At 30.6% G+C, this 27809-nt stretch overlaps 1 protein-coding gene across 2 annotated transcripts in view; it reads left to right on the plus strand.

Moving 5' to 3' along the window:
• Window positions 1–27809, plus strand: part of LOC113401615 (uncharacterized) — a 252847-nt gene that overhangs the window by 193494 nt on the left and 31544 nt on the right. For both annotated transcript variants that reach the window (XM_064217974.1, XM_026641593.2), the window contains one exon: window positions 25209–25531. In XM_064217974.1, coding sequence (XP_064074044.1) covers window positions 25209–25531 — 323 coding nt within the window. The remainder of the gene's footprint in view (window positions 1–25208; window positions 25532–27809) is intronic.

Consider the following 27809-nt stretch of genomic DNA (forward strand, 5'->3'; position numbering starts at 1 on the left):
CGACTTCGTGCGCGTTGTTTGAATTTAAGTTATTTGGATATTGTAGCGAGATTTTATTTTTATTCTATATATAATTCTAAAATAAAAGTACTCCTAAGTTACTCCTTATTACATCCGCTATCTGCCAGTGAAATTCCCTTCGAAATCGGTTCAGCCGTTCCAGAGATTAGCCGGAACAAACAGACAGACAAAAATTGTAAAAAATGTTATTTATGTATATGTACCATACATATGCATTCAGTAAATATGGGTTATTTTAATATTACAAACAGACACTCCAATTTTATTATATGTATAGATTAATAATTAATTCAAACTAAGAACGTTCTTGTATTGATTTATATGACGACTTGGTTGATTTGCATTCGTTATTCAGCACGATGGCTCGGAGTCGTGGATCTTACCTAAATGTCACGGGTTCAAATCGAGGCCTTACTAAATTAACATATACTACATTTGTGTAAAAAAAAAAAGAGATGATGAATGAAAATGAATGATCCTTGACATACGTTTATACGTTACGTTTTACGTATACTATAATATTCTATGCCCAATGCAAAAGCGCTTGTAAGAGACTACTCGAATAAATAATATATAAAATTCGATTTTAATCGACGAATTAAATAACAAAACATAAAAATTCAATAACATTTAACGCACCGCGCGTATCCTTAACGGCAAACGATATCTCGTATTAGGTATCCATATTCGATTGCTATTCGATGTTGCGACTCATTCGATTCTGTAATTGCAATCACAGACATTTGATATTGCAAGTGCATCGATGTCTCCATTTATGGGCCAATCGAAATGACCGACCCGAGTTGAATTGTAATGCGGGTAAGAAATTAACGGGACCTCGGACGGACTGCGCGGGCGACGATTTTTGTACAAGTTACGTGCTGACAGCGATCAATTTCACTGTATCTTACAGAGCAGTCTTAATAATTATTATTATTATAAATGTTTACTTGACGGTAGGCCTTGGTGTAAGCCCGTCTGGTGCACCACCCACTTATCTTAAATTCTAACGCCAAACAGCAATACTGTTTTGTTCCAGTTTAAAATGTGAGGGGGCGAATATAACTACAGGCACAAGGGATATGACATTATAGTTTCCAAGATTGGCGGCACCACGTTGCTTCCATGCGGTTCCACCCGCAAAAGCGGTATCCTCACCACTGAGAACTATATGAATTATAAACACAAAATGAGCACATGAATTAATTGATTGTCGAGGTTTGGAACACATATTTATAAGTTAAGATTGACGCCTTGTAACCCAAAAGTCCATTAAGAAGTACAAATCTGTACCTATTATTATCGTTTTCGGTCTAACAATGTAATAAGCTGAAACAGATACACTAACATCAATTTTAATAAGATAAATAAATCGGTTTTGCTTTTAATAATGAATATACGCTTCATCTTTTAACTCGGACCGAACAATGTTCAAACAGGCTTTCAATTCTCGCAGACTTTACGATTTGTTTACCATTTATTTTCGTCATATCTTTACGAATTATCATTTCCATAGTAGATATTATTGTTGAAATATAATTATATTGGAGGAGATTTCAATGATCCTAGATTCCATATTCAAATTTGTTTTTTATTGTGACTTTTAAATACACGTGTCAACGGTTGTTTTTATTTTGTCTCATACTTTTGTATATTGGCTCATCGCCTGGCTCGCACCAACAAAACATCTAATTACTTTACAATATGCTCTATGACCGATTTTAACTACATAAGTATTATATAATTATGTATTGCTGACATATTTACAAATTATAATTTTTTCTCGTGTTCCACGGACAATTCCAATCCTATTCTAATTTATGTAATAAATTATTCGGTACAATAAAGCCTTCAGTATTAGTTATAAATCTGGTTTGATTAAACACTGATTTCAATCGTTATATGTCATAATTTATTCGACATTCAAAAGAATAAGATACGCCATTAACTAATTTAGACATTACGTCTCCCCCCTACAATACTTCGAAGTAAAGTTGATTGTCGTTAACATCAGTCTATTTCCTTTTTCCAATAATCACATAGCGACGACACTGTTATTTTAATTATAAAGACAAAGTCATGTTTAATTTAATGTAATGGTTGTTTTAATTTACCATTAAATTGGTAATGTTTGTTTTTGTTGTAAGTGTCGTCGTTGCTGTCATTGTTGTGTGTATATATGTGGTATAGTATTACAAATTAATATACTTTTACAACATAAAAAAAAATATCAAAATACATTTATTTATATTCATGCTTTATAAAAAATGGTTTGACAGTATCTCTCAAAAGAGGTTTCTAGGCTTGATTAAATACAGTCGAATTAAATCAATAAATACTAGCCCTATATTTTTTATCGTAATCTTTCATGTCGTACATCTTGTAGCCTATGGGATTTTTTTATGACCACTACAGACATGCTCTAAGTATTATGTCCTGGACCAATAATAATTACACTTAATTAAAAAAAAAAAACATATTACCCAATAATTCAACACGCCAATTAATATAATAAACTAAAGATCAGATATTTCCTGCTATATTTAAGTAAGTATATATTAGACCTTTGTCGGTAAGTTTATGATAAAAAAAAAAAACTAAATTATGACATTAAAAAAAAAACTAAACATCGACTAAGTTATGAATTACATTCACGTAAATTCAATCGGTCAGTCGCTCTGTCCAAAGATGGCGCGTGCGTTCACTCCCATACAAATTAGTTAGTATGAGAATCAGTTTTGTTTTGATGAATAAATACAAGTAACTATATCGTTATGTAATAAATATACATAAAACGTATACGGAATGCCCCCTGCAATTGTATAATAATGTTTGAGTGAAAGATATTTGTTTAAGATAACTATTTACCCCGACCGTATTACTATTCAAATTTTCAATAAAACTAACTACTACAGTCCGCAGTTGAAATTACTAATAAAATCCTCTCTTTCTTTCGTAGGGTGTGTTTATGTCGTGCAAGGAGTAAATTTAAGTAACTATGTAAAATTTCAAGTCAATCGGACCTATAGTGGGAGGGATCTCGTGACGTCAGTCAGTGTATTTCGCTCATATGTACATATGTATAGACAAGCTACCCGTACCGACTTCATCTGGTTACATAACGAATTTTATTTACTTCCTAATCGTACACAAAGAAATATCATTATGTTTTTAACATGATTTTATTAATCGTTACTAAAGACCAGTGAGAATATAAAAAAAATGATTTATCTTCATATCCTGGCCAGTATCTATCTATAAAAAATACATATATCTATAAAAAAAAATATTAGTAGTATTAATTGGTGCTTATTTAGTTTTAATTATATTATTCTTCTCTGTTCGTTTAACATTAATATACTTCAACATCGTTTAACCAAGCGTCATAAAGGTCGACATATATTAAATGTATTATATCATAAATATGTTTTTTAGATCCGTTTTTATGGCACCACAGCGCGTCATTTACTTGTACCGTTCATCCGATCACCACGACAATTGGTATAATACATATGTACACAGGCGGGATAACGTCCGACTAGAGCCTCATTTAGTGTACACCTCATACCTAGATTTTGACCACTACAATACTGAATATTAGTCAAAAAAAAATAAGAAATCCATGTTTTATAATTTGTGATCCAGTTCAGACCTAACAATAAATATATATATTTATTGCATGTTTTGGTAGCTATTTATTTCTGAACTGCAATTAACAAAAACAAAATCGAAATAATGAAATTGGGAGTATGTTCATACAAAGGTGATCCCAGTATGGGCCAAAACTACACCAAGCTTGTCCACATAGCCTTTGGTCAAAGGAGCGATTATACAAGTATAAGATCTGTGGATAGAGTAAATCGCACATCTAATTTTCAAATAAAGTTACTAGTTTGATTAAACAGCGTTGGTTGTGTATGAGAAGGTAGTAAGGCATTAATAAATTTTAGTGAAATAGAGAAAATAAAATTCTAATCCAAGTAACAATTATTTGATTTAATTGCGTTCCAAAACATTCAAAATTCGAATGCGCTTTTTCTTATTCGAGAAATTTAAAAATATCGAGTATTTTGATTCTAATATGAATAAACATTTCAAATAAGGAATCTTAAAACAGATGTTGTAAACCTTTTCCAGTAGTGAAATTTCATAGGTGCTAAAGTTCATTCCGTTACAAGCCGCAGAGCAGGCGTCGAAAACATTTGGTACAAAAAATTAATACAAAAACAGTACGCCAGATGTTTCTGACCTGCACAACGTAGAACTCTTGTGTAAAGACTTGCACACACTATGCTTCATTTTTTATTAGTATTACTATTCTAAAATAGAAATAAACATGACTGCAGACATTAAAAAACAGTTATACATTTTTTATTTATTATTTTTAGATGAAAGCAGTTATTAATAATATTTTATTGATAAAATATTATACTTGTATTTGGTGCAAGTTACACTTAAAATATATTTCGTTTACAATAAGCATTAGTAATAATCGAAAATAAGAATGAATATTACATTAATACATTTACAATAACGATTAACATTGATTTTGAAAAATTAAAAACTGGTTTAACATGTCAAGGGTGTGGCAACCTTTATGTAAACAATTTAGCGCCGTTCAAATCATCTATTTATACTGGAAATAACAGAAATAGTAAACATTTTCTGTTTACTATTCAACTTTATTATTGTTTTGTTCTGTTTCTCGGCTTTGACTTCGCCGCGAATCGAAAGTTGGTCTACATATTTCGTATTATTGAAGAAGTTTTCAAGTAAGGGTTGATATTATTGATAGTATTTTGATCTTTCAATCAATAGCCATAAGTTATATTATTGGGTACAGTGATATTTAATTGAGTCGTTTTTTTTAGATACCAATTCCGTTATTGTTTTTTATATTAATTATGCAACATTTCTTATAGAAGTCGTTTCTTTATTGTATATATTTACTTATAAATTAGTTATTATTTAATTACTAATAATATTTTATACTAATGACTATGTAATCTCTATGAACAGACATACTTGTAAGTCATCGTACATTGTGGTATAAATTTATGTATTTTCATAATACTTCAGCAATATTCAATTAAACTTAGTCCGTTTTATCAATGAAGCATTTTTAATTAGAACTATCTCTTAGAGTAAAAAAATAATTGCAAGATCAAAAGGTTACATTATATGTGACTTACCTGATGGTAAATGGTCACCACCGCCTATAAACTGTTTTTGTGTTTGGGATCTGATATGTTACGTTTTCTGCCTGTAATTAAACTGGCTTACTTACCCTTTAAATAATATTGATGTCTGGAAGTAGAATATCTAACGAGTGGTACCTCAGCTTGTACAGCTTTACCACCAAGGGCACAGTATTGTTAATCATTTATATATTTTAAAAATAAAGAAACGATGCAAGAGACCTGTCAATATAAACAATTAAATCTTTATCAGTGTACACGTGAAGAGTTTCACTGAGCTCGTTTAGATTTTAATAATATATAGTGATTTCTGTTGACCACTGTTAGTAGACACCCTTTAATCATACCGCTAAACGTCAATATAGGTACAGTTTGAGGGTTGAGTTAGTCAGTGTAGTTCTATAACCACGCTGACTTGTGACTATGCACAATGAGCTCTATACTAATATTATAAATACGAAAGTATCTGTCTGAAGCGCTTTCACGGCTAAACAAATGAATTTGATTTGGCAAACTTGAACCCGAAGCGGGATCGTAAGTTTTTTATAACTAAAACCTGCGACCCTAACTCAAGTAAAGGCAAGTGACGTATTAAAATACCATAGATAGCGACGCATTGGCGATGTAGGAGCTGCCTTTCGCGTCCAGTACCAATCTGTGGATGATGATGAGATAACTTCAGGCCATTAGTCCGATTTAAAATTTAAAAAAAAGAACCAATTCTTTAGTAATATAATAAATGAGGAAACTTTGTAAATTAGTATACACAACACCTATAGAGATATGGAGACGGATTTAATATATCATATAAATACATATAATATTATGTAGCTGCGCGTCGTAAATTTAAATTTAGAACAATCACGTGACAAGCGTGAATTTCATGTTCTTGTCATATATAAAATCAGTATTTTCAAATATCATTAACAGCTTTATACACACAGAGTAAATCTATTTATATTCGTAGTAAAGATTAATTTATATTATCTGCTACTAAATCAAATGTTTCTTTTTTTAAACGTAATTCGAAAGTAACCGTATTCAAATTTCAAACATCGAACTGCACTATAACACCAAAACAATATAGTCGTACAACAAAAAAGCGAGCACGTTGCGCCGGCGCAACTCGGTGACCGAGGTCAATCAACTTTGTCCGGTAGCAATGCTTTTTATTTTTTTACAATCTGTATATTAGGCATGCTGCGTTTGTTTACAGATAGTGGTTAGTTTGACACTTTAGTATTGAATTCATTTGATATTATCGCGTCACGTGACTTTTGTTTACTAAATAGGAAATAAATATACATACCCACTATAACGTATAAATGTTTTTTTTTTTTCATTTTTAATTTAACGTTTTAATTTAATTATATATTTGAAAAAGGAACATTTTTTTTTATATTCTGTAAAATGCTTGCTTGTAAAATATTTTATTAGTAACTTCTTATAAGGCTTAGTAGACACTTTTTTTTTGTATCTACTTGAGATCTCATTGGCCACGTGCACAGAACACATCGATCCTAGTTAAACGTCGCGTTTAGATCCGGCCTGTATTAAGTGAATAGTTTTATGTTCTACATAAGATATTTTGTCATCATGTACATAAATACATCGCAATCACCTAAAGAAATAAGAATTATAAGATTAAAAGGACACCCCTACACGTTAAATTATTCAAGAACACAGAAACGCATAATTTAGTAACCTGTTACTTATGAGAAAATAAAAAAACTCACCCCGGCTTCCGAATATGAAATGACGTTTTTATACCTTTTGAATATTGTTACGAAGATACTATGATTATAGTGTGGATGACAAATGTTTTTTTTTTTTTTTAATATTTTACTACGTGGGCAAAGAACGCTGACAGCCGAATTTTAAATCTAATTGATTGTTTTCTAAAGCGATTTCGAATTTTTATTCGTCGATTTGAATATGAATGGACGATATAGGGAGGATACAGGGATTCGTCGTTTTTGATTATCGGTTAAGTATGAGAAAATTATTATCAAAATAACATTATGCAATGAAAAATTAAGGGGTGGAACGCACTTGCGTGATTTGATGTAGCTTTATTGCTGTAATAGTGTTTGGATGACGTTAATTTGTATAAAAAATAAAATATCATTTTATTTCATTTTTAACACATTTGACAAGTTCTTATACCGGGTCATTTATGAACCATTTCTTCGGTCAGTTCGTTGCTATGTAACTTATGATGCAATTTCACACACTGACTCATTCAAATTTAAACAGGAATATAGTAATACAAAATGTTCATATTTACTATATAATATACACATGCTAATGGTCTAATTTTAATACACAAAAAAAAAAAAAATTTAGCCATTAAAAAAAAATCCAGCGACATTATTTTTTTATAAATATACATTAATAAAGATGCATTAATATTCCATAAATTATATTCTTCCTTTTAATTAATATTGTTTTAATATCTTGATATTCAAAATATTAGGTATTTTTTTGTATATTTCTTTCAAATTTATATTCAGGCTCATCCGTTCAAATCAATACAGTCATTGTTAGGACGAATCGTTTAGAACTCTTTCATAGATTTTCATAACAATCAAATTAAAAAAAAAAAGCGAACCCACACACAACGTTAACATTGCACCTCATTAGCAAATTGATCTATTTAAAGTATTCCCCGAAGCGCATCCCCAATATTCGTAAATGCTGAAACGAAAACGAACAAATAAGTCGCAACAATTAATCAATTTCAGACGGTGTGTCAAAATGAACGCATTAGCGAGCTCCCCGTCAGCGAATACGCTTAGTTCACTATTTACCTTAGCCTTATTATGTTTCTATAACATTACTACTTAAGACTCATCGCTTCGAAAATACATCTGGATGTCCTTTTATTAAAAATATTTTGAAAGTCCATATTTAAATAGTCTTTGTACAATATAACAAAAAAAATAAGATAATATATTTTTTAAATTAAAGTATCGTTATTCATATAAAATAAATATTGACAGTGTCAAATAAAGAAAGTAGACAAAAGCCTTAAATATTTGTGAGAACTGTAACATATAAAAACAAAAAAAAAATTTTTACTTAAAATTGTAATTATATACTACTACGTAAGACATACATACACAGCTAATTTGTCAGACATAACTAAGTCCTCACTATGAGTATATACAATATAACAATATAAATTGTACATATATAATATATATAAAATATGTTATGTTGTATTATGAATACATATATAGATCAATTCACCAACTAAGACGCGCCCCTCCATATCAAAGTGTCTTAGTGTGCGTAAAACGTCCAAATGTGAGTAAGTACTTAGTGCATAGATTTATACTTAACGACAAACATGATATATGCATAAAATACTTTGTATAATTAACATATGTAATTATTTAAGCGTTCGAAGTGAATCAGTGACGTTACAATATGGCGTATTTAGATTCTATTCTCAGCTGCAACAATAACTAACAGCGCGATTTAAAGAGACGAGCGGTCAATGCGAATGATGTTTTTGTGACTAATTGCTTGAATATTTAAAGCCTTGGATACTTTTTGATTTATAACAAATTATCTTAATAGTTTTTGACTGACGTTTCGCTCGCTGTTTAGGAATTGGTCGTTAGGTAATTAGGCTTAAAAAGTAACCTAAGCCCTTCCTTGGAGTTCATGCTTGCATAACAGATCTCATCAGATTCAGTTCATTGATTTAGCCGGGAAAGAGCAACAGACAGACAGAGTTACTTTCGAATTTATAATATTAGTATCTTAGTTCCTGCAATGTTACTGGATACACGTCAAATAGAGCGAAGTGGAAGCAAAAGACTAGGAAGGCAGAATAATAAATGCACAGGAGAGAGAGAGAGAGAGAGACAGAGACAGAGTATAGATAAAACTAGTATATGCAATTTTGATACTCGCACTTAATAGCCATTAATCTCATTGTTACACGTGTTTGTGTAACTTTTTAATACAATTAATAGTAAACATAATCAGGTGACGTTATATAATAATAACTTATCCATATAAGATATACATATAAAGCGGAAAAAAAAATCACGCACGCACACATAGGTACATATATTGATACTAACATTATCAAGATTATGTAGATGAAACCAAACGATATGAGTTAAATAATTTTTAATACTAAATAAATTCTTGCTAATAATAATTCATACATAACATACACAATGAAGTTACTCTTACGGTTTCATATGCCAACGTGAGATTATAAAAGTGCATTATTACAATCGTAGCACGAATCAATCAAGTACGAATATTATCGTGTACAAGGTTCAGTACAGGTATTCTGTGAGGAAAACTCGAAAACTCGAAAATCACCGCAGAAAACACTGAAATGTCAAATTCGATTTGACATTGATTATCGTATAATTATAAAATTTATAGGAGTCGGTTGTGAACACTTTACGAGTGATACTAGAAGTCAATTCTTACAGAATACACCTTGGATACTCGTGTTCTATCCACATAGCTGGCTGTAAAGATATACATAATAAAGTAGATATTTCATAATAAAATAAGATGATTTAAAAACATAAATTAAGGGAGAGTCCTTATGATAGACAATAAGATAGGCAGACAATGTGTGCGTGTCATTAAATACTAGTTAGTATTTAATCCAATCAAATAGCCCATTCACTTGTTTATATTCCCAAAACATTTAAAAAAAGAAGCCGCCCTATTGGTTACAATACATAAATTAACTATCTGTCTTCACAAGAATGGCTTAAATTATTTCGATATCATTTAATAACTGTTCGTTAAAATTTAATAAATTTAATCAATATCGTATTAATAACCATAATATTTACCAGTAAAATCCTACTTAAAAACCACTTCAAGCCTCTTCACACGGAACCCAAGAAACCCGACAATATTCAAATTACACACATGTAAAACATTTCATGTAACACAATACTATAGACATCAATAGTCATTGTGTCTATAATGGTGTGCATTACGTATTGAATGTAGTGTCGCCATCATTCAATACAATAACGCAGGACATGAAACTAGAAATTACTGGGTTCCTGAGCTTTACCCCGGATATGTCATTCCGAATTAATATATAATAATACACAAAAAAGACACATTTTATTGCTTATTAAAAAATAGACACTATTTTATACAGGCGTGTAAATTGTGCGGTTTTTAAAGAATATAAAAATACGTCTGGTGTAACACCGACGGATGGATACCCTAGTCGAATAGGATACATGGTAATAGCAGGGATGAGGTCGTTATAATCTGAATAAATAATAAGAATGACCTGATTCATCACTAACACACAATATTAACATATAACTAACCAAGATCATGTAATATATATAAGAATATATAGCCCAGATATATAAGTTATCGTGAGATTTTATTTATATTCATCCCATGCGACTTTTATATCACTAAAACTATTAAAATATTATTATATTATGTATAAACATTATAATAAATTAACATAAATAAAACTTAATTAATTAGTCTTAGGAAGCTCCCAGTGGAAACTTTGATTGTTACTCTTTTCAATTGGTTGACAAAATCAGTGAAAAGGAAGAAATAAGTACCTAAGTGTTACTTTTGGAAATTGAGGTTTACGAACTTAACTTTAAACCTCATTTGTTAAAAGTAAAAAAATGGCGTTTTAGCCTTTTTTCATTTTCACTGGCGATATGTATACATACTGAATTCAATAATCACATATTAATCTACACTAATATTATTAATGCGAAAGTAACACTGTCTGTCTATCTGTTACTCTATCACGTCCAAACCTTAAACCCTTCGATAAAATTTTGTATGTAGCATTCTTGAATTACGAAAAAGGACATATACATACTTTTTATCCTTAACTCCTTACGACCAACCTATAAAACGACAGCGAAGCAGCGTGCGACAAATAGAAGCATATAAAAGCAACTTGTGTTCAATAAACTCGAAACAGACTTTATAAACATAGTCATTATTATTAAGAAACGAATTTATTTCAATAGTTTAGATAAAATAATAATGTCAAATTAGATATTATAAGGAGAATTTAAAAAGTATGACGACTTCATGTAATCTATTTGGTAAGTCGTATCAATATTATTCTACACGTATGTTATTGCTAGCTCCGAAACACGTGGTTCAAAAGCTTTCACAATGTTAAATGATACGGAACACTATTATAATAATATTATTCTTTATTGTAGGATATCAATATGATTGGAAGCAACATAAGTTTATGATATATGTTTCACACGCGAATCCATATGCTTGTTTTGAATGAAGATAATTTTGTGATTGTTGCTTCGATACATCAGACATTGAGAAATACGATTTTAGGAGATTGCATTACCGTTTTTTATAATATAGATAGATGGACGGGCAAATGGGTCACCTGGTGGTAAGTGGTAATCACTGCCCATAGACATTGGCGCTGTTGGCGATGTATGGAATATTAACCATTGCTTACATCGCCAATGTCTCTCCAACCTTGGGAGCCAAGATGTTATGTCCCTTGTGCCTGCTTGGAGTTACATTGACTCACTCAAACTTCAAACCAGGTCACAACAATATTGTTGTTTGGCGGTAGATATCCGATGAGTGGGTGCACCCTACCACCAAGTGTTATACAAAATTTTGATGTGGGATTAAACTACCAAAGTCAATTAAATAATGGAGAGATTACACGACTGTGGAGATTATAAGAATTAAAATAAAAGCTGTAAGAGCCTAACTATGAAGTAACTTTATTTATCAATAAAATTATAAAAGATTATAAATGAGTAAACTTAAGAATACTGTCATTGCCTATACTAATATCATAAAGAGGTAAAATATGTCTGTCTGTTTGTAGGAGTTAATCTCCGGAACTAACGTTTACTAAATACTAATACTAAAATTTGATTCATTTGTGCGCTTACCTTAAATAATATTAGTTTAAAAAAAAAAATTACATCTATCCAGGGATTTAAGTATAAATGTGATTTTAAGTTACATTTTGTCTATTTTTTTCTCAATTTAACAGAATTGAATTTATGGCCGAGTGATAAGAAACTATGGATCTCAATGATCACGGGTACCGATTCAAACGAGCAATACCTAGCGTTACACTGTGTTATATGTATATATACTATGTTTTATATATTTCTATGGGATAGCAGGCATTTAACCAGCAGTGAGGGAGGAGGGACCTGACTCTACAAGTAATATAAAATAAAACGACACACATTCGACAATATTATTTATTTCCTAATATTAATATTATAACTCTGTGTGTTACCTCTTCACGCTTAAACTAATAAATCGATTTTGGTGAAGTTTTATATGAAGATAGTTTAAGTATCGGGAAAGGATACGGGCAATTCTTTTTAATTAACCCCTCGAAGTGGGTTCATCTAAACTACAAAAACATAACTATAAATTAATTAATTTTTTTAAGCTTGGTGAGTGTAATTATAGTGCACGTACATTCAGAACAGGCAAATGATTTTAATCCTGCTACTTCTAACATTTTATAGCTCTACATTTCACTAAAGATCCACATGTTCCTTATTACAACGTAAAAATAAATAAACATTAATTACATGGACATACAATATAAGGTAAACAGAATACAGTAATATTGGCAGTCAATCAAAAAAAAAATACAACAAAAAATACAATGTGTAAGTTTCTTTGCCTATTTATTTTATAAAAAAAAAAACACAAATTCGCACTGTAGTGAAATACGTACCCCAATTTACCTTACATTTAGTTTATAACAATAGGATTAGTAAAGGAACAGGTGTACCATTTTCATTATTATTACGAGGCATTAGTTTACGCATAAAAGCAAAAAAAAAATTGAGCTTTTGGAATCAAATCGGGATACGACAATGATTGCTTTACGTCGAAAAATAACGCATCTATAATTATAACATTGACAAGCAATATTACACTTTAATAAGATAAGATAAGGTACAAAATTGAATGTTCTGTAATGGTAGGATAAGACGTCAGTCTCTTAAGTATATTTGAGGTCGTTGGTACTGAGGGAAGCTAAAGCACAGGTGTCCAGCGCTCGGCCCGTGTGAAAGAGATAGGTATAATAAAATGATACGAGAGTGAGCGAGATGCAACCAAAATAAACGTTAAACTTGTTTATAGTTTTTTTTTCTTTTCCTCTCCCTAGCCTATGTTCGTGACGGTTTTTTTATTTCGTTTTGTTACTTTGCCTTTTTGGATTAATCTGTTGCATTTAGATATATTTTAGACTAAAATTTTCATTTATTATGTTTATTGTTAATCAATAAATAATAATTACACTTATGTTTATTAACTTTCATTATTAATAAAGTTTTGTTACAGTTAAATTATTTGCTTTTAGTGGAAACTTCATTTATTTTTAAATTATTTAAACTATAATTTCAAATATTTAGTATATTTGATTTATTCTTTCGAATAAATAAAAAAACAAATGAAAGTGGACCTGATGTATGTCTTTCTCAAAAAATGTAATTATTAGGGTTTATATATCGATATATCTATTTTATACACAAATACACGACGGACTCGTGAAGTGCATCAAAGTTCAGGATTACTTTCGAATTAATATTTTTAATAAGTATGCAAACTTTTTAGATTAAACTAAATGAAAATTTGGAGACTGTACATTAATGATAAAAAAAAACATATTTCAAAATAGAACTGCAGTAAAAAAGAACTATAGACGATAAAATAAAATTTATGCAGTCTTAAATTCGTGTTATTATAATAAAGTTTGAAATTAATTATTTTTATGTCATAAATATATCGTTTATTATATTATATAGAATAACTAATACTTTATATATGTCTGTTTTCGCTGCGTCCACGCAACGAGTATCCGATTGAGTTGGAACTTTGTAAAGTTCTCAGCTCTTGCGTGACCACCATCTGATTTTCCATAACACAAGTGCTTTAGCTACGTACATTGGGATCAGAGTAATGTATGTGATGCTGTCAAATATTTAAAATAAAATACATTAATAAATTGTCAATTGCCATCATAAATTAATTATCTGTGACAACCTTATTATTATATTAAATAGTCTAGAATATACCTTAACAAAGTAAATTGCAGTATTACTCGTAATAGTCTAAAGAAAACCCGTTTAAAATCGGCATAGTCGATTTATAGGCGGAGTACACACACCACATGCTGTGTAAAACGATGATATATGGAACCTAGCGAATAATATTTTCTTACATATGATACTGCCTTATATGTTAAATTAATATTATGTATACTAATATTATAAACGCGAAAGTAACTCTGCCTGAATGTGTCTGTCTGTGGCTCTTTCGCGGCCAAACCGTCGAACAGAATTTGATTAAATTTTGTATGAAAAAAAGCTTGAACTCCAAGGAAGGAAATAGTCTACTTTTTATGCCTAACACCAGACAACCAACCCTTTAAGTGCGAGCGATGCCACAACTACAATAATTTTACTATATTTTTACTGTACTTATGAAATTTGTTTAAAACGTGTTCAGTTAAACACGTTTTAGAGACTGTTTCGTTGGTCTAGTGGCGGCAGATCCCTATGTCAAGCCCCAGGTTCAGCCGATGAGGATATAGAAGGTTTTCTTATTGCAAATTCTCAGTACCAACCCGGATTCTGGAAGTTGGAAGCGTGTACACTCTCGTGATTTGGATGTATCTTACAGCACCGACAGTGTTGACAGTGATGTCCCCTTACCATCAGGCCCATTTACCAGTTCTAACTATACGACATCAAAAAAAGTATCAATTATTGGGAAACACATGGAACAAGATGATTGATCAATCATTTTGTTCCTAGTCAATGGATCTCGATCCAACCTAGCGGACTATGAAGGTCAGGTGGTGACCACCTTATGATATATAGAAGGGAGGTGGTAATTGTTCTGTCAGTGAATAATGTTAAAATATACTCGGCTCATCTATGATTTAATCTTTAGGTTAATAAGTTAGAACTGGAACCTGAATGTTGTGATAACAAAGTCGGGCAAGTACCATTAAATTTTCACGACCTGATTTTGTTTTTTTAATTCATATATAGCATTTATGGATGAACATTTTGTCATATGTATAAACTCTTTGCATTATTTTCCTCTCAAGAGGATAACGGAGGGAGAGAAACTTAGCAGCGACATATTTACAAGACATAGTACTTATAAAATTATAATGTAAGTAAATAATATGTATATAAAAAACTGTGAGGAATATTAATCTATTCCTGCATTAGGGATTTATTTACTTCATCTCATTTGATTTGTAATAAAGAACAATTTTCTTCAAACGTAATATGGTCTATCAAGCTCTATCAGATTACAAAAAACATATACACACACTTACAAACATGAGTACGTTTTACGAAAACGATTACACACACAGAAGCAACGCGTAAGACCAGCAGTCGACCAGTTTATACGTAACCGAACGGTAATAATCGTGGCATTGTTGTGTACGGACAGCACAAATACTGTCACTTTTACAGATTAGCATAATACAGTTAAAGAAAGAGATAAATATATAACATTATGTTTCTACTAATTGCTGTAAAATTGGTAACTTTTGGGTAACATTTAATTGGTAATAGGTACCACCCACTCATCAGATATTCTGTCACAAACAGCAATACAGATTATTGTCGTGTTCCGGCTTGGAGAGTAAGAAAGCCGGTGTAACTACAAGCACAAGGGTCATAGCATCTGAACTCCCATTTTCTTACAACGTTGCGTTGATTAAAAATCATCAAATAACCCGTTTATAAATCAAAATAAAAACAAACTTTTATAATAGACAGTTCTCATATTACATTATATATAAACACTGAGTGAGAAAGATTTTAGTTAGTAACAAAGTAGGTAAAGAAAACATGATTGTATCTAAAACATTACGTTATTTGAGTGAGTATAAAACTGGCTCTTAGGTCAAAATTTTTAAAGTGTAACGTTTCTTCAGACCCTACCTCGCTAAGTCTTGCTCGCATCTCAAACACGTGGTACAAGAAAGAGAGAAAATATAAACCCTTTAATTTATGCCACGATAGTACTTGTATCTCGAAAATAAAATATCATCTTATTCTTTTTTGGGTCACTGGCCTCGAGTGATGCGCATTTGTGATACGTTGTCGATGGTTCGGTTTTTATCGACTTTTTTGTTTGTGTAAAAAGTTCAACTCGTTAGTAGGTCTCATGCATTTTGCAGCTCCAATTAGAGAATTCAGTGAAAACAAAGTTTTTTTGTGTTATTTTTAAAATAAAATTCTATACATGCAAAAAATATTCTTGAAGAAGTAGGTACGAATACAGTAAGTAGTCGTTTACGTTTTACGATATATATAATAATGATAAGATTGTAAAATTTTATAGTTTAAAGCATCATCATACTGATACTTGCTATCAGTTGGTACTGGTTCGTAGAATTTTTTACATTAATTTCGTCATCATAAATCAATGAAGTGTTTGACTGTTTAAAGTATGAAGATTACAAAGTAGATAATAAATTAAGAGCATTACTAAATTATAATTTCTTTAATAATCTTCAATGATTGAAACGACAATTATATTTTCTTAATACATTGTTTGTTTGAATTCATATATAAAACTGTTTTAAATTTGATACTGTCAATTGTTTCTTTCACATTTCATAGCTACATGAATATCGACATTTGTAAACAAGCATCCCTAATCCACGGTAGCCGCTTCGCCCACGAGCTGACACACGTCACAAATCACAACATAGACTCATACTTTTGTATTTTATAACCGTCGTAAAACCCAACCGAACCGCAATAAGCATAGATAACCATCGAAATTAATAATTCAACTGGTTTAGAAGAATATTTAAGATAATAATGGAATTAAAATAAACGTAAGCATCTGAGATGCTAACGACAAGAAAGCAACAATGCTATCATAACAAGTTGTACAATTGTAACTGATTTATATGAAAAACATAGGCTTGCCGATTTACCACCATAATCGCATAAAAATTTATTAGTCCTTTGAAATGACGATAAAATGGACACATAAGACCTGTGGTCCGAAACCGCAGCTACCGGAATTGACGTTCCAATACGGGCCGAAAATATTTAAGTGGCAATAAAATGCCAAAAATTTGTAAGCCGACTCTGTGGCGAACTTGTTGGTAATCAATAAATTTCCTTTAAAGATACGGGCTGTGATTTAGGTAAATAAAAAATCTGAAACATTTAACCTGTCTTTTTCATTAGCCTTTTAAAATACCTAAAATAACAACCGAATTGCGAGTGTATTGCTGACACACTTCCAAGCGCAATTCCATAAACCGATTAGTTCGTTGGTTTAAAAGACTTTACTTTACACGCCAAAGATGTTAACAGAAAAATGAAAAAGTGAAGGATATTAACGACTACAATTTTAAAACAAACTTAAAGCAAGTTTCGAATAGAATATACTGACTGTTTCTGTCATATGTCGAACGTAATGATCGCTAAGGCAATTATCATTTGAAAGAGGCGTAGTACGGTAGCCAGATGACTTTTGTTTTGTTATACCGTTATGGGTAATCGTCCACTTACATTATTCCTATCTCTTGAGTAATGAAAACCTCATTTGAATATTTAAATACATACTTAAGAATTACGGACGTTTTCATAAAATCATTTAGTAAAAATAATAATAGATTCAATTTACATGTTACATGTACGTTAGGGAACAATATTGCATCAAAAATATTCCCTGTAGCACCCCTCTTTAAGTTTTTTTGATAAACTTGTTGTAGAAAAGTTAATTGATTCAGACAAATGTATTTATGAGTGTTTTAAATATGTTTATTATCATAAACATAACGAAAGCATATTACAATGCCATATACATTTGATTTTCAACACTTGCTTTGTCTGTTGATGGCGTCTAGAAAATCATTATTCATTGTCGTTTGCAGCTACAATAATTAATAAGTTTGGTTCTACAGTATTTGCATACAATGAGAGACAACCGAACGCGACCGAGTTTCAAAATGAACTGAGAAATCAGTAACAATAATTACTTGTGTTATTCATAAAGCTACTGAATGATTGAAGTTTTTGTTTCATGAAATTTTGAACTTTTGTTTTACATTTTTCAAATGAATTCAATTTTTGACAATAATATATATACTGTACACAAATAGAAGTATTATTTCAAACAGAGAATTTTTACATAGTCATATAGCTTGAAGTATTTTTGTTTCATATAATAATCAATTTTTAAGTGTTGTTAATCATTTTCTATCAGAACATGTCTTTGATCTCATATCTGTAATATGTTTCTTCGAGTATTTTTGTTCATGCGATATCAATAGAATCGTTTGAGTTTGATTCAATCAAAAACGTTAAGTATTATATAAGCTTATAATGTATATTGATATTACAAATATATCAGAAATAAGAATGTATCTAGCTAATCTTTATCTGCTGCTTTCTTCAAGTCATCTAAATATTATGTAAAAAGAAGAAAAGATACATTACAAATGAATATTATTGTTGTTTTAAGCCACGTCACTGAAGAAGATTTAATATTATAACTCTTAATCTTCGAGTATTAAGAGCATTTATCTCTATGGTCAACTGGATTTCTATTTATAAGTCCAATTCAGTCCAGTTGGCTCGTCATCTTAATTGTTGTTAAATACTTAATCTCATCTTGTCCGCCCGTGTAACTGTTAAAACCAGTTGTGACTGCACAAATAATTATTGTGATTTAAACGTGCCTACCCTTTGGTTCAGCCTGAGCCTTGAACACGAAGTTTAATACTCGGTTAAACAAGGGCAACGTATAGATCTCTCTACTAATACAAATATATTCCTTTTTTATTACTAAATAATAAAGATGTATAAATCTTTACTGAAAGAAAAATTCTTAGCAGAAACTTAAGTTATATTATTTCTTATTTTTCAGTCACCACACTCCAGCACCACATATGTCCAAAAAAGCGCCAATTATTTTTTTATGCTTGGTACTGGACCTTAAAGTGAAGTGAGATTATGAACGAGTACCACAAGAAACAAAGTAACAAATGTCTTAAGCTAGAGTGCACTGAAAAAAAAACATGGATTTCTTATCGTAAATCTGTTCCATTTTTAAAATAAATGTATATCAACTAGGCGCACTAAAGAAAATTTTTCATAGATAAAGCTTGACGAGAACACATGCATTAAAAAAATTGCCTGAAAAGAACATTTAGTACCCCATAATGCAACATGAACTTACTATCAGGTGATTTATATCCTACTAACTTCTCATTATCAGAAACAAAAGAACCAATATCCTTTTAATTATTTCTCTCCCATTCGATGTCTATGGACCGTCCTAATCCTCGTTTCATTTATGTACCTCCTTTGAGATCGTTGATACAGGTATTATTTAATTAACCACTTGATGTAATTTCAATTTTTATGTTAAGTCATTGGTTGGTCTCGTGGAAAGGGTTGAAAGGTTTGACCAAATGGAATGACAAATCATTCTGTGATTAATTCCATTCAGTATTGTTCAACGTTGTGTGATCGAAACGTGATCTGTGGGAATTTCTGATAACTGAATTTTGATAGATAAGACGACGATAATCTCATTATTTGTTCACTGGGTACTATATAACTGGTTATTGGATTAATAATTATTTAATGTTATTTAAATAACAATCCCATGTAATTTGAGTTTCGGAAAAGATCAGTGTGTGTTTCTTGACTGTTTTCAGTTCTATATTTCGAAACGTTTGTGATGTGAAATTTGATATAATCTCGTAAATTGATTTAAGCCTGCTTTGCAGAGCCAATAAAGTTTATTACGCTACGTTCCCTTCTCATCATCAACTAATTTATTTTAATATTGTAAAAGAATTGTATTACTTCAGTCAGATTTGTTGTCGACTGTTTATTTAAACATAAGATCAGATACCAAATAAACAGGATTCTTATATATAACATTTACGTCATATTCATTATTAGGTTGAAGGTTTCAAGGAAATAAATTAAGTTTATGGTACCAAATAAATTCAAAAACCATTAGTCGTGAGTTATTTAATAATAAAGAAATATTTAAAACTGAACGTTAAAATAACAATGTTTCAATTTCAGTAGAATTTTATATATTCTAACCTTATTTTTGCCTAACTTGATTATAAGCTACCGAAAATATACTCGAGTGATCGCATTTCTTGTCTCGATGATAATGTCAATCATTATTCAAGAAATTAAAAAATATATATACTTAGTGTTTTTTTAATTTCTTGATTAATTTTAAGTTTCCTACTTGGAAACGCTACTAAGCCATCATAAGTAGGTATAATATTACTATGTAAGTATCTGGGCTTCATAGTCAAAAGAAATTTTAAAAGTGAAACTTGAAATGAATAAAATTTTGACCTACGACAGAATAGTGAACCTAATCAACAAATACACATCGTATTTGACGGGAACAATCTCCAATCGATACTTGATTTATGGGGTCATAAACTGACCGATCACAGAGCTGAGCGTTTAATGCGTACCTTCGTGTTTATATTTACTAAGTACTGGAGATTTTGTTGTGTAATTCGGTTTATTTTATTAGCTCGTATTACACTTTCTTTGATAATAGTTTACTAGTTTGTATACACTTCTGATTGATCTTCTTTTTATATTTAGGTTAATGCCGTTCCTAGTTTTGTTTCTATCATTAATATTAGTATATCACCAGTTTTATTAAGCTCGTTATTAAAATGTTCTATTCTAAATTTCGCTCTGATATCTAAACATAATATAAATTCGAGTAACTATATGTTTGCAATCAAATTTAGGTTAGTTTTTGAGACATTTTTTTATGATAATAAGTAGGCTGACAGGCAAATGATATAAGTGGTCACCACCGCACATAGACAATAGTGCCCGAAGAAATACTTAGTACTCGTGTGATCTGGTTTAAGTGATATGTGAATCAGTAAATACGTACACAAATAAATTCCCATGGTTAGTGGTGCATCGTTGTAAGGTTTAGTTAATATTTCTTACTAAAGTCTTCAATTTTATTTTATGATATACATAGGTATATATATAGACTTGTATACGTGGTCACTATCGACCATACAAAATGGCGCTATAAGAAATATTAACCAATCCTTACATCACCAATGCGACACCAAACTTTGGCAACTAAGATGTTACGTCCCTTGTGCCTGTGGTTACAATAGCTCACTCTTCAAACCTTCAAATATCTGGTAAGTGTGTGTTACCCAGCTTTGCTTAAAGCCCAAGTAATTACAATTTAACAATAACATCTTGAGTTATTATATCGAAATAAGTCATATTAGTTTCTAATAAATTGCCCGAGTAAGCGGCATAGGATTAAATTACTCATATTACCTTTTAATTTTCAAGATACAAAGAAATTCAATACTAATGATAGATACATATAATTTTAATATTAAATAACGAATCATTCTATGAAATCGCTATATCATTCATTACAGCCGTATCTCCGCAATGAAATGCTGATAAATTACAACCTAGACTTAGGACCTAGGAAGTCCTAGGTCATTCATTACTACTAGGATTACATAGGTATTAGCAAGTCAAAGTACCGCAAGTCAGGTGATGAAATAGGGCTGGTCGAAGCGAGGTTTTTATAAGATGTATATGAATTAGTGTAATTCGTCTGTCTAGATAACTGTCGTGTTAGGTTAATGGGATATATTTTCCCATTACTCTTGTAATATCTCGGATCGATTTTAGAATCATTTTATTGCGAATGCGCCTCTTGATAAGACATCCTTAGAATTTTTCTAACTTTTTTTTATATTAATGATTTAATAAAACTTTATAGACCTATTGCAAAATAATATTTTATATTGACAACGCGTGCATTTTAACCGAAGATTGCATGATCAAATTCGTTTAGCACTGAGGTTTCATGTGCTTAGTGTTTGTGTATATAGTTTGCTCGATGGTAAATGAAAATATCATGAGGAAACTGACATTGGTGAAACCAACCCGCATTAGAGCAGCGTCCACCACGATGAGTTCCTCCTTCTCCTGATGCAATCCTCGAAAGTAAAGGAGGCTTTATTATATCACATTACATACATTATCTTTACTTCTTAAGCAAAACTTTAGTTTTCTCTGTAAATTAAAACAATAATTATATTTATTTAAGAACACATTTTGAAAATAGAACGTTTCATAGTCCAATAAAAAAAAACGTTATTGCAAACTACGAAGTATTTCACGTGGCAAAGTAATAAATATAGCTTTAAATTACGCGAATCAAAATTTATAATTTATTACAAAAATATAACCAAGTCTAATATAGAAATGAAAAAAAAAACTTTAATAATCTTATACGACATAAACACGCAATTACGACAAGAAAAATCCATGCGACAGCAAAAAATTGTAAATTATTGTAGTTGAATATACATAAAATAAATATTACTATAGACTAGGACACCTGTGCTACGCATCCAGCAAGGATAAAAAACCTAGCATTGAGACAGAATAGGATGGATCTACCTGTGCAATAAATTTTAATATTATTTAATTGTAAATACATAGTTGATTACGTGGTTATTATGAAATAATCTTTTTAACCCGGTTTTCTCGGTACTCGTTTCGTCAGCTTTACTTTTAGTCTATTGACAATGTTAATAAAACCTTACTTGAAATCAAAATATTCTGTATTTAAATTTTTTTAATGTCAGTTCTATCGATAATTGGACTTTAATTAATATTGTAATAAATATCTCAAATAAAACGATTTTTCTAATGTTACGATTGGTGCAGTTTTTATCTGAAAAATAAAGATTTCTCCGGAAAGGTGTTTTTATAATTAATTCTTATTATATTTTAAATAAAATCTGATGATCAATGAAAGCATTAAAATGTTCTTCTAGTTTGCCAAGTTGGCTTATGGTAACTTAAATAAATAGATTCAATGAATGTATAATAATAATAATGGTACTGATTTTAAAATTTTTAAATAATGGCTAAATTATTTTAAATTATTTTAAAACAGTATCCTAAAATCAATAAAATACTAACTTTAAACGTTTTCTGTGACTATTTAGTACATAATGTTTGTAATATATTGCAATTATTTGAAATTAAATACTATTTCGATTTGATGGTATAACATTATTAAATAATAACTGTTTAGTTACACGAGATGGTCTAATAATAACTCGAATACGTAGCGTGTTGACACATGAAACAATAACTAGCAAACTGGACACTCTTACGTAACATAAAACGTAAGTGTGCGGTTACTCATCAACCGCATCCACAATAGTATGATCGTTGCACTTTAGAATAGTACGGTATGTCACCCCTCTCGCTCACACAGCGGCCGGTCGCTGCACGTGTGTCATGACAAAACGGGTTTCTGCGGACGGCACAAGATTTTATTAATTTGTGTTTCTTTCTGTTCACCTCCTCGGGCATCCTGGTACCCTGGTACTGGTATCATCGATCTCATTGATAACAAATTGCTCCCTTTGTTCTGTCTTCCGTTGATTTTTTTTTGTTTTTGTGCACATTTGTCATAACGACACGTCTTTCACTTTCTGATGTCCTGGTACTTCCTGAGGTATTATGTAAATTGATTTTGATTTTTAATTCAACCAATGCGAGTTTAAGCTTAAATTATTCGAAGGCCTTTTTAAGACCGAATTACCAAGTTTTAATTAATCAACCACATATAATAAATTTATAATGGAAGCTTCTCATAATTCTCTCTTTTAAAAATCTCAGTTTATTTAATCGTATTAATTTATTAGTCTCGAGTCGATAGGTATACATAAATTTTACATAGTAAATAAATAATATAAAAACAATCATTTTGAATCAATTATGTTTATAAAAAAATGCTTTAAATAATTTATATTAGAATTCAAGATTTGTAATTAACTAAATCTCATACATAAATATATCTCTTGAAATTATTTAAAATTACACTTCTTTGTATGTGATTTAAGATATTTTAGTAATAAATCTTACCAATAGCAATTACAGTGCTACAATAAATGTTATACTTCATACCATTTTGAAATCTCTTACAAAGCAATATCGCTCAGATTCCCATGGATTTATATTAATGTTGCTCACCGTACAGTCGCCAGGAGCTAACCGCTACTGTAGACATTTTCCAATCAAGTTAATCGATTCCAAGCTATTAAATGTTTTACTTTTTTTTTAAGTTTTTAGTTTGAAACTGGTTCTAGAAGAGCTATTGGTGGGCATTTATAATGTCTATACAAATTATTATAACAGCAGTTGGTTTTTAAGTATGAATTGGAATACAGCTACAGATATTTTAGTTTTATACAGACAACGTGTTTAGTATTCTCGTTTGATGCCTACGCATGTCACAGAACATTTCTATTTTCTCACGATATTTGTATATTAAAGCAATTACAAGTCATTTGAAAAACTAATTAGATTCTTACCCGGATGTTAAGTCTGCGGCCATTGGCAAAGGTCCACATACGACTGTATCTGTACGGCAATCATATAATCATATTGTGAAGTTTAAAAAGAATATATATCAATAAAATAAAATTAAAAAGAATTAATGTTACATATTTTTAAAAAATGGGAATTTTATATAAAATACAAAAAAAATATAACAAAATTAACTTTTCTGAGGCGAATTTTATAGCGGAAACATTATCAAAGAATTACTGCATTTGTTTAAAAAATAAATGCATAAATTGACGAAGTTTTCGATAAAAATAAAAAGTTTTACATTAATTATTATTAAAAAAAAATCTCAAATATTTATTTATGTAACGAATAATTAAACCGATTTGGAATTTCTTAAATAAGTTATTAGTAAATAATATTTGTTTACGTTATTGATATAAAATAATTATCATTGAAAAAATAAAAAAATTGCGTACAACAATATAGACCAACATTGTGTTTGAATTCCTATAATATGTAATTGATTTTAACGCGGTGACTCATATTAATGTCCTTGTTACAGAACGTCCATACTCCGAGTCAGACATAGAAAGACAGCAGATCTCAACGCCTCAGCAGTGCCGTCGCTCAGCGTCCTCCCCTCCACTCGCCTTAACCTTCGACAGCGACGACTTGGAAGACGATGTTTTCGCCCCACGAACTGACAATGGAAATGATAGATTCTCAACAACAAATCTTGAGATATTTAATTACGGACGATCTCCAGCCGGTGTGCTCTTGAGTCCAAGACGCGAAAGATCTTTCAATTTTTCGGTAACCAGCGAAAAACATTGGAGGGATAAGGGTGGGACGGACGTGGTTGATAACGTTATTGACGCTGACGTGGTAAGTTGATCTTGATTATTTAACCAAATACATACCGTCCAATATGGTTAGAATTATTAGTCCAGTCGAGAAGCATAATTTTTAGGTACTGCATCTTACATTCTTGAACTCAACAACGATCAGTGGTAAAATGTATACATTTTTGAGATACTGTACAAAGCTCACAGGTAACCTTGATCGATTGGTTCAAGTTAAATTTTTCGAAGCCTCGACAATATCAAAAAAATTAAGTATTTTCAATTTACATTGCTTTTGGATATATTAGACACTAGCAGTGATATTCTATAACAAAATCGAACCTCACCGCTGAACGCAAACCTAGTAAGTCAGAGAGAGATATGCGATATGGACTCAAATAATAATAACATTTAAATAACACACGCCTCAAAGTAGCGTGTCGTTGTAAGTTGTTTTACGACATTGTACAAGTGAGATAGGAAGTGACCCCATTTGAAAAATTCTCATTAGGAAATTATATTTTTACAAAATATGATGCAACTTCTTGAAATCATCTTCTGTCTGAATATAAGAACTACCTACTAAGAAATAGAACTTGCAAGACGTCAAAACATAGACATATTTAATGCCAAAAAAACATTTAGTCCTCTAGACATTTATAAGTCTACAATTAAATAATCTCTACAGTTATAATGGGTCAAATTAAATCGAAAATAGTTATTATATTACACTCAAAACATTGTTATCTGTGACAACATTGCGCAACTACGTGCTAATGTGCGAATACTTTAAATACGACTTTTCTAAAAACTCACACGTGTAATTTATCCTTTGTTCGTATGTAAAGTGAATCATCTGAGTCGATGAACCGTATATCACACGCATTGTAAGGCTAAGCCGAGATGGTCCAGTGGTTAGATACGTGAATGTTACCCGATGATTGCGGGTTCAAACCCAGGTTAGCACCGCTAAATTTTTACATGCTTAATTTTTCGTTAATGAATGTTTCGGACGAAAATATTCGACATATGCACAAACCTTTCCCTCGAAAGTAGAATAACAGAAGGGTATTTATCGGCTGCTACTCTTACTTTACTTGATTCAATAGAACTAGGTATTATAACTAAATAGCAGTAAAAAAATAATTGTGTACATTTCTTACTTATAAATTACTATAGGCAATATTTTTAACAATAAATAAATTGCTACATAAAACGATCAGGCGTTTGGCTTTAAATATTGGTTCGTACGATGTATAAGTAGGTACTTACAATTATATTGTTAATGTCGTAGTAAAATAAAAAGTGCTGACTGAAGCGGAAATTAAATCTTTCCAATACCGGTTTACGTTCAAATAAAGTTTACTGTGAGTGTTTTTGTTGTTATTGGTAAATTAGAGTAGAGTAGGACTTCGTTTTTGACAAGAAACTAAATTAAAAATTGCGTTTATATTTATTTTATTTTAGTTTTGTATTTAAGTGGAATATAAATATAAATTATTTATTTATAATGTTATTTTTTATATTTAAAAATATAGAAAATAATTTTATAATGAAAACTCAATCTAAGTACATTTATTCAACGCGGAAGTTTATCTCAATTGTCACCGTCCCACTTATCATTCTCGTATCGTGTAATACTAAAATTTATTCACCCGCAGATGCGCAAGCGCAACTTGGCAAAACGCCACGAAATGTTTATTCGTGAACGTTTTCCAACTAGGACTGTGTGTCAGTGTTGAAAAGTCCACTGATACAACCAAATATAGAAACTTAGTACAGCATTCACAATGAAACAGTTTAAACAATTTTAACCTAATAAAAAAGAATTAATATATTATAAGCATGTTTAATATTTCTCTTTTTAATAATTAAATGTATATTTTGATAATGAATAGTTCTTATATTTAACTGCAACATATTATTTTTATAAAAGATAGGCAGGCGGTGTAATGGTCCACCTGATGGTAAGTGGTACCATACCTTTCATCACCAATGCGCCGGACACCTTGTAAACTAATATTTTTGACTATTGTGTCTGTAGTTACTGACTCACTCACCACACCAACCGGAACACAACGATATTGCTGTTTGGCGGTACCCTAAAGGCAAATAATATTAAAGTATAAATACCAATGCTTTTCTCTGCACACAATAGGTTCATTAATTATAATCACAGTATATATTAAGTTTCATATCATGGGTCAATATTGGGTGTACCTGGAATTTGTATTGACTTGGGATACTCAACAATATTTCATTATATATAATCAAAGTCGGAGTAAGTAGCTTATTAGTATCGTAATATGGGGTGAATAGTT

Source organism: Vanessa tameamea, chromosome 20, assembly GCF_037043105.1.
Source record: "Vanessa tameamea isolate UH-Manoa-2023 chromosome 20, ilVanTame1 primary haplotype, whole genome shotgun sequence".
Lineage (NCBI taxonomy): Eukaryota > Metazoa > Arthropoda > Insecta > Lepidoptera > Nymphalidae > Vanessa > Vanessa tameamea.